This window comes from Hipposideros armiger, unplaced genomic scaffold, assembly GCF_001890085.2.
Source record: "Hipposideros armiger isolate ML-2016 unplaced genomic scaffold, ASM189008v1 scaffold_513, whole genome shotgun sequence".
In the NCBI taxonomy this organism is placed as follows: Eukaryota; Metazoa; Chordata; class Mammalia; order Chiroptera; family Hipposideridae; genus Hipposideros; species Hipposideros armiger.
The window spans coordinates 605,365-614,354 of record NW_017731863.1 but is presented as its reverse complement, the minus strand read 5'-3'; the positions used below and the strand labels follow the sequence as shown (position 1 = coordinate 614,354).

At 39.1% G+C, this 8,990-nt stretch overlaps 1 protein-coding gene across 16 annotated transcripts in view; it reads left to right on the top strand.

Moving 5' to 3' along the window:
• PPFIBP1 (PPFIB scaffold protein 1) overlaps nucleotides 1-8,990 on the top strand; it is a 175,915-nt gene that overhangs the window by 136,802 nt on the left and 30,123 nt on the right. For 10 of the 16 annotated variants that reach the window (XM_019668042.1, XM_019668044.1, XM_019668043.1 and 7 more), the window contains 3 exons: nucleotides 981-1,095; nucleotides 2,766-2,798; nucleotides 5,077-5,138. In XM_019668042.1, the coding sequence (XP_019523587.1) occupies nucleotides 981-1,095; nucleotides 2,766-2,798; nucleotides 5,077-5,138 (210 nt within the window). The remainder of the gene's footprint in view (nucleotides 1-980; nucleotides 1,096-2,765; nucleotides 2,799-5,076; nucleotides 5,139-8,990) is intronic. The other 6 variants (XM_019668054.1, XM_019668050.1, XM_019668049.1 and 3 more) reach the window with 1 other exon arrangement.

Genomic DNA, 8,990 nt, shown 5'->3' with positions numbered 1-8,990 from the left:
GCCCTCTGGCGTCCCAAGCCAGCTCTTAATCAACACGCCACTCGGCTGGCCCAGAGCTCGCACTCTTGAGCAAGCTTTTAACCAACTGAGCCACTCAGCCGGCCCTGTAGGGCCAATTTTTAGCTTCATTGGAGAGGGTCATCTTCTCATAGTACTAACTGTATTAGTAATTAATATCTTTACAGACTGAAAATAAAATGTGTTACTGAAAATAAATGTGCATTTATTAGCATTGGACAGCTTTATTTTCTGTGTTAAATACATCCAGCAAAACCTAATTGCTAAGCTAATTCTTTACCAAAATGAAAACGAAAATTAAGACGTTAGCAAATGGAACATTGGACTTGGAATCTTTAGTAGCTCTATAGTTAAAAGAGAGAGAGAACTTCAGATCTATTTTCTAAATCTATTTTTTTCCATTGTTATAGGAGCTTCTGTTCTGTTACCTTAATGATGAGGATGAATTATTTAGTCCCATGATTTGGCTAAAATTTTTCATCACCTGCTGCTTTCCCATTAATTAAGCTCTACCTTATTCAGGGAAACTGAGTGCCATCTTGAAATGCTGATAAATGTCAAATAAATCTTAATATATATGTTCCAGTTTGCACTTTATTTTGCTTTTGTGACACTAAACATCTAATTTGATTATCTTTTTTGATTAACTCTGTCAGATTTTTTATTTAACGTAAGATAGAAACCTTAGGTCCACCCTAGTCCTAATTAAACTTTCAAGTTTCTTTTTAATTTATTCACAAATAAACTGGAAATAATTATACCATAGTAATTATACATTAGACTTTTATTAATTGTCTTGCTTCATGCTTATCATTACCATCGTCTGATTTCTGAAGTTTGTGTCTAAATTCTTGTTTTCTTCGTTGCGTTCACAAAAACTAACTCTTGACTCATGAACATACTCTCTGAATGTTCTCTTTTAGTCTCAGCCTACTCTTTTTAAATGAATTTGTCATTTGTAGGATGAACTGGCGTCTTTGAAAGAACAACTGGAAGAGAAGGAATCTGAAGTAAAAAGGCTACAAGAAAAATTGTTTTCCAAGATGAAAGGAGAAGAGATTGAAATTTTTGATCGAGGTAAGAATATATACTTAATACTGGCTATCTTATTATGTTAAAATCCTCCAATATCTATAAAAGAAACATGTTAGGTGGTGTATAATTTTAGCATTAAAGAATGAGAAGAGTAGCAGAGGCCATCTAGGCCAAGGACCACAGGGAATCATCCAAGACCCTTTCCTGGACCTGGGTTCTATAAACTTCCTCCTCAGCAGCTGGAGAAGGGCAACTCTGTACTTTATTGGGTGTTTATTTTAGGCTACTGAATTATAAAGTGTCATCGTGAGGGAGTTCTCATCCAAATTATAATACAAGGGAGTGTCAAAAAGAATTAAGAAGAAATATTACTATGTCCCAAAATTATTTCCCTCTAAACTGAACTAGAAACAGCATGAAGACTTTTAGAAATCTTGTCTGCCCTGTTGAAAAGAGAGAAAAGACCCTGTATCTTTGGAAAAATAATGAAAATTTCTTATCATGCTTTGAGCCCATGAACTTCTAGAAAGCAAAAATAGGCTAATTCTGTGTTTGGGAAAATGCATGAATTTATCCAAAAATTGTTTTCATAATGGAGGAGGTTTGTTCTGGATATTATATGGACATCAATTTCTAATAATGTAGGTTATACTTGATAGAAAATAGCTTGAATGAAATGTATTGTTTTGAATTATGTTTGGAAATATAAATACACATAACATCTGACAACACTAAATCAAATTTAACCTGTCTTTGTTGTTACAATGATTACTGTGGCAGAAGCAACTTCTGACTCATTTGAAACAAAACAAATTCCATTTAGTATAGCTTTGGTACATTTTTTGTCCATTGTGTGAGCATTAGTATCCTTATTGTCTGTTCAAGAGGGGCTTGAATGAGATTACCGCTGAAGTCTTCGTGGCTTCAGAGTACCCTGGCTTTACATACCTGTAGGTATCACAGTTTCCTATTCATTAGAAAACTCAATTCATCAAATATTGAGAAAAATAGATTGTTTCCCCTCCATAATTTGGCATATGTAGAATTTTATGTTCTTAAAGGACAGTAGTGCTACCCTAAGTCTGATCCAAGGACTGGTACCAGTCTGAGCTGCTTGTTACCTACCGTGTACAACCAGATAAATACAGGGATTGAGAGCCAATATTCAGCAACTTGACGGCAATCTGATGTTGACATACCATCTAACTGCATGATCAGTGGACTCATCTCTTTAAATAGGAGATAGACCATTTCAGTGTTATTGAGCTCGAGTGGTGAGTTGAATGTGACATAAGCAATGTACTAGTCACGTTCAGGAGGGCCATATATTGAACTGTAATGGAAATGTAAAGAAAAGGCAACGCAACATTAACTGGCTTTTCATCACATTCAGTGTAAGAAGCTCTTATCCTCCATAGGCCTAATTTTAATACGAGAAAACCAAGGTTCATAAAAATGAAGTAACAGAGGTAATTACTCAAACTGAGATCTTCTGATTAATTACATTAGATTCTCTTTTAAACCTCACACAAAGCAATAAGTAGGATAGTGCCAGTCCTGAAGTCACAAAATAGTGCTTAATATTCAGTCTTTATGGGGTTAGAGTGTCTTTATTTTAGGTAAAAGGAGGCGAAGTAATAGTGCTTTAATAAAAATATTATTTATTGTGGTAATGTATGCTAACTTCCAATTCAATGGGTTTTCCTGCACAGATGAAAATTTTAAAAAGAAGCTCAAAGACAAAAGTAAGGTTTTTGGTGTATTTCCATCAGCCTTTACACTCACCAAAAGTACTACTTGGACTGTTCTTTGCATGTGTTTTAAAACATTTCTCTCACCAGAGATGTAAAGTTGCTTCATCTACAAGCTCTCCATTTCTTCAGAGTGTACAAAGTAGAGGGTGGACAAACAATAAAAACAAGAAGTAAAAGATCGTTTTGCAGATTTTATCTGATTCAGCCCTTTTGTTCCACAAGATACAGTGGGGCACCCAGAGTGGTGGAGGGGAAAACCATTTTCTCTGTGGCCCAGGAGATATGGCGTCACATAATGTTTATACTCCTGTGAACACCTACTGTTTTGAAGACTTACCATGGTTGAAAGATCATTTTGAACTTTGCTTTTCAATGTTTTGTAGCCCACTTTCTCACTGAGATCTAGTTTAGGAGGGTTTTTTTAAAACATACCCTCTTGATGTTACAAAAGAGATTGTACCCAGGTTGATTAATGGAGCCTGGATTATTTAAGGCAGCATAAAGGTAAATCCTAAACTGGCTGTTTCTTCCAGACATTGAATTCTTAAATCAAAGGAATTTGCCTTTAAAAAAAAAAAAAAAGGCAGTTCCTGTAAAATAGACCTTAATTGAAAATGTTATATCATGCTGACTGATGCATCACTGTTTTAAAAATTATCTTTAGTAGTTTCTTTTTTTCTCAAAAGTAGGCGGCAACTTCAGTTAATTTTTATTTCTGTTTCCAATTTTTAAATTTGTGATTTCATTCTAGGTTAACTTTTTATCTTTAAAATATTTGTTTTTTATTATTAAAGTTACATACTTTTGTATTTGAATATCAAATTTTAAGGAAAGTCACATTTATTTTACTTTGACCTTTATGTTTTAAAATGCAGAGGGTGCCCAAAAAATGTATACACATTTTAAGAAAGGAAAAAATCATTAAAAGATACTCAATATATACCGATAACAAAAGATGAATACAAGTCACGTTTGACTTCTGCAATTACAAGAGGTGCTCAAAGAGGTTACCATCGACGTCCAGAAACTTTTTTTTTTTTTTTTTTAGCTGAGCCATCCTGCCACCTGTTGGCAGCTCAGCGGCTACTCAGTTCGGGCCGGGACTCGAACCGCTGTTGCTCAGAGCTCAAACTCTTTTTTTTTTTTTTTTAAGATTTTTATTGGGGAATTGGGGGGAAGGGAACAGTGCTGGGGAATTGGGGAAGGGGAACAGACAAGTTGCTGTCGTTTTTGTTCTTCAGTCTAGTTGTGGAGGACGTTGCTTCACTGGCCCAAGTTGGCACCATCATTGCACTCTTCCCGGGCAAGGCAGATCAGTCGCTGGCTTCTGGACGGCCACTCACGCTGGCTGCTGGCTACACACGGTAGCCCATGGCAACCCACTGCAGCAGGGGCTGCAGCCTATGCTGTCGCTGGTGACTCATGGCAGCGCAGCTCCAGGTTGAGCTGTTGTTCAGCATCTTAGCTGTGAGGGCAGTGTCACTGGCCCTCCTATGTGGGATCCGAACCGGAGCCTCTGGCATCCCAAGCGAGTTCTTAACCATCGCGCCACTTGGCCGGCCCAGAGCTCAAACTCTTGAGCGAGCTCTTAACCAACTGAGCCACTCGGCCGGCCCTCAGATACTTTTGATTATGGCGAACTACTGCTTGAGCACTTCTGATCAAAGTGTCCACTTGTATACATTTTTTTGGCACCCCTGGTAGCATTGGAAATGAAGTTTATAGATGAAGCAAAGCACTTAATATCCTTCTGTATGGAACCTACAACCAGCTTCTTAGCATGACCCTCATGTAAACATCACATTCCATCAGACTCTTACCATTTGTGTCTCCATCTTGGTTAAAACTGAATATCATTTGCTCTGCTTTTGTCATTATGTATGCCTTGTTCATTGCTTTTACCCACTGCTTTTAGGTTTCGTTTTTGAAAAGTCTGTGTCTTTATTGTTATAGCACTGAAATTTCACCTTCAGTATTTTTATGAACACTTTATTGTTATTACTTTGAGAGAGGGTAGTTAGCTCTCACTTACTCTTATTTTCTTTCTGGAATGATGGACTATTCAGGTGAGAGAAATAGAAGGTGTTCATTTTTCAGATTTTTCCCTAAAAGAGAATATGGATGGTAAATGTGCCCTTTAAAAGAAAAAAAACAAACACAACAAATCATTAACATCTTTACCTTAAAACATTTCAGTCTGAAGAGCCAGTAGCTTGTCATTATTGTCAGACGTCAACTGACTTCTGATCTGATGTTGTGATATTTTCAGATATTGAAGTACAAAAAATGAAAAAAGCTGTGGAGTCTTTGATGGCAGCAAATGAAGAAAAGGTACCTAGATGAAATTTAAATATTCTTTTGGATGTGTTATAACACCATTTTCAGAATTGCAATCTTGAATTCTTTGTCATTTCAATCACATATTTCCATGTCTTTAAGTTTGTTTTCTGGAGATTTTTCATTTTCTTTCTGAGCTGCCTTGTTACCTTGGTTATTCATGGCAATTAATGGATTGTTTCTCTTCCTGGGCATCTATGGGAGTGAATTCTGCAGCAGGTTGGTAGGAAGAGGTCTTTCCAGTGGGTAGCGTTGGAGCATTTTATTTTCTCTTTTGCTGTTCTGGCTTCTCCTGGGTAAAAGATTTTCTAGAGAGGTTGTCATGTCCTCTGTGACCAGGCTGCCTCGGTCTCAGGGCACCACCCCGTGCGAGGGTGTAGTAGGCAATGAGGTTCTGAGCCCCTGAAACCCCAGTGCTGTCCCTGCAGTCAGATGCAGAGCTGTGTAACTCAGCAGCCCTGGGTGTCTCTGGTGCCATCAGCCAGGAAAGATGGGGTCTTGGTAGGCCGGGAGAGGTAGCTGGTGCGTTTGTGGCTTTGTCCTCTTCTGAGTAATGGTGACTACCAGACTGCAGCTGCCACACCCCTGTAGCTCCTTCCTTGTTACTGGAATTAGCTGCACTGTGCGTCTGCTGCTCAGGGACTGTCTCTCCAGTTCTCAGGGCTGTAGATATTCTGCTCTTTAATCAGATACTGCTACTGTTTTTTTTCTGGGGCCTGCTGCTAGCTCTGGGAGGGTGCTGGGAGGCAGCCAGGCTCCATGGCTTTGTTTTCTGCCTGGCAGTGAGGGCTGTTAGATTGCAGTTGTCGCTCTTCTGTATTCCATCTTTGCCCCGAGGTCTCTGCCCCAATCACGGGGTTCAGCCATGTTATATGCTGATCCCTCAGGCAGAATTGCTGGGCGCGCAGAAAGTGCACCTGCAGTCTCAATCCTCCCCTCTGCCGGGATCACACTGAGCTCTGGGCTGCGTCCTGCGGAGCCCATCTCTGCACTTCTCCCATCCTTCCTCCCCTGCGCACCTCGATGTGCCCACCTTCAGATTTTTCAATGTGCTGATCTCTCAGATGTGTTTGTATGTTACATAGGGAGTCCTTTGTTGAATTATAACTGTTCAATTTGTTGTAACTTCAAGGGGAGATATCAGCGACCACCCCTCACGCTGCTATGTTTCTGACACCCATAACACCATTTTGATCATTCCATGCATACCTTGAATAATGCTGACATTAAGGGGTAAGCGTGCTCCCCTCCTGCCCGAGTGTGCCCACTCTCGGTAGTCACAGTTGTAATTACGGCTGTGTGCAGAAGAATGGAGACCAGTAGCTCCACTGAGAATTTTCTCTTCCCTACCCCCAATGACTTTAGAGATGTTCGAGCCATCAGATCAGTTCTTTATATTCGGGTGACAAATGTGAGAAAGGTTATAGTACATAGCACATCCTTTCCGTGGTCACTGGAAATTCTGGGCTACCATATGAATCCTGAAGGAGGTCGCCTATGACAACTCCAGCTTCATGATAATGTTGATTTTCTTTTTCATATACATATTATTTCCTTCACATTCCTGGCCTCTTTCACATCTGAGATTACCTCTGCTTTCCTGAGTGGTGAGTTGCCAGAAAACAGAGGCACAGACACCATGAAATCAACTATGGCTCCGGGCTTTGTGTTAGCTATGTTGGCCTAATGCCAGGGTCCCCAGTTTGTTTCCTCTGGTTGTGTCTCCACTTCATCCTGCTAAGAACAGAGATGCAGTTACCCTGCTAAGGAAATGTGTTTCTTCGTGGCTTACCTGACCGGACATGTATCCAGTAGGAAGCAATAGTCGGGTTTAGCTCCTGTCATCAGAACTGTTCTTCCCTCATGTCCTTTAATGAATAAAAGAAGGAGGCATTTTCCCAAGAAAAGAGTAACTTCAAGGAAGTCAAAACAAGAGCATGACAAAGAATTTTGTCTTGATCTCTTTCTCTGATCATAAGTTTTTTTCTCCAGTTCTTGCCTACTCTGTTTTATTCGTCTGTTTATTTTTGCTTTTTATTCTCTTTATTCCATGAAAATAAACTCATTGTTTTACCCAACCACCCCTATATATACATACATACACACACACACATACACAGAGGGTACCAAAAAATATATACACATTTTAAGAAAGGAAAAACGTGTATTAAAATTGTAATAATATATACTGATAACAAAAGATGAATACAAGTCGTGTGTATATGTTTTAAGAGATGTTAATGCTTTGGTCAACGTTGCTCAAGCAGTAGTTCGCCATAATCAGAAGCGCCTGGACGCTGATGGTAACCACTCTGAGCACCTCTTGTAATTGCAGAAGTCAAACGTGACTTGTATTCATCCTTGTTATTGGTATATATTGAGTCTTACCATTTTAATAGTTTTTTCCGTTCTTAAAATGTGTATACTTTCTTTTGGCACCGTGTGTATGTGTGTGTGTGTGTGTGTGTGTGTACTCATACACACATATATGTGTGTGTATGTGTGTATATATATATATGTATATATATACATGTATATATACACATTTATTTTTGCTAGTCTTTCCCACTATTGAATAAAAATAAAAGTAATTAGCAAGCTGCATAAAAATAAAAATAATTAGCAAGCTGCCCACAGAGCTTTTCTTTGAAAAAAAATCACCAAAATTCATTTTAATTTCTCTTCCTCAAAAAAAACAATAACAAACAAAACTCTCAATGTTGAATGAGGGCTTGTTAGGTGCTCAAATGCTATAGGAGCACCAAGAGTGGTTTTAGAAGGCTTCAAAGAGGACATATTTGAGCAGATTCTGAGGAAGAGCAAGAGTTCTTCATCGGGGAAATGAAGGCTTCTAGGCAAAGGATCCATAAGAGAAAACACATTTTCAAAACCAAGGCCTGAAACATCCCAGTGCACACTGGGAACGTTCTGGAGCATGAGATATAGGTGGAGGGGGTAGATGAGGCTGACAAAATTGCTGCAGTGAATTGTAGGCAACTTGTATGGAAGGCTAATGATCTGGGGTTTTAACTTGTAGACTTTGGACTTACAAGGTCTTAGAAAGCTAACTCTGGTGGCAGATGGAGGCAAGAATAAGGGAGCGAGAGGGCCGGCCGAGTGGCTCAGTTAGTTTAAGAGCTCGCTCAAGAGTGCGACCTCTGAGAAACAGTGGTTCAATGCCCGGCCCGAGCTGAGCTGCCAACAACAACAACAAGAACAAAAAAGTATGTAAGAATAAGGGAGTGAGAATGAAGATAGAACAGTTAAGAGGCTGTTAAAATAGTCTAGTAATGAGTAATGAAGAGGGATTGAAATAAAGCAATAGCATGAAGTGGTAAGGAGAGAAGAGATTTTTAGAGAAATTTACAGGTTATTAAGGCTTTTAAATCTTTGGATTTGAGAGTAAGTTTTTGGTTTGGGCAAATGATGGTGCCCTCAAAGAGTTAAGGGTATCCGAGCAAAGGCTGAAGTACTGGGGACGAATAATGAGCTTCATATTATATATATCTAATTTGATGTGTTCATGGAACATTTAAAAGATTTCTTATAGAAAGTTGGAAAATGAATCTAAATTTTAGGATTAATATAGAAGTATAGATTGGTAAACAGCGAATCTCATCAATTTTAGGAGAAATATAGAGTTGTAGATTGGTAGGTACTAAACCATAGTTGATGTATCAGTTAGCTTTTGCTCCATGACGAATCACATTTATTGTTTTTCATACTTCTGTGGGTTGGCTAGGTGGCTCTTCTGATCTGCGTTGGCACAGCTAATGTCTGCAGTTAGCCAGTGGCTGGGGTGGGGCTGGATGGTGTGACTCACATGTCTGGTGATGACAGACTGGT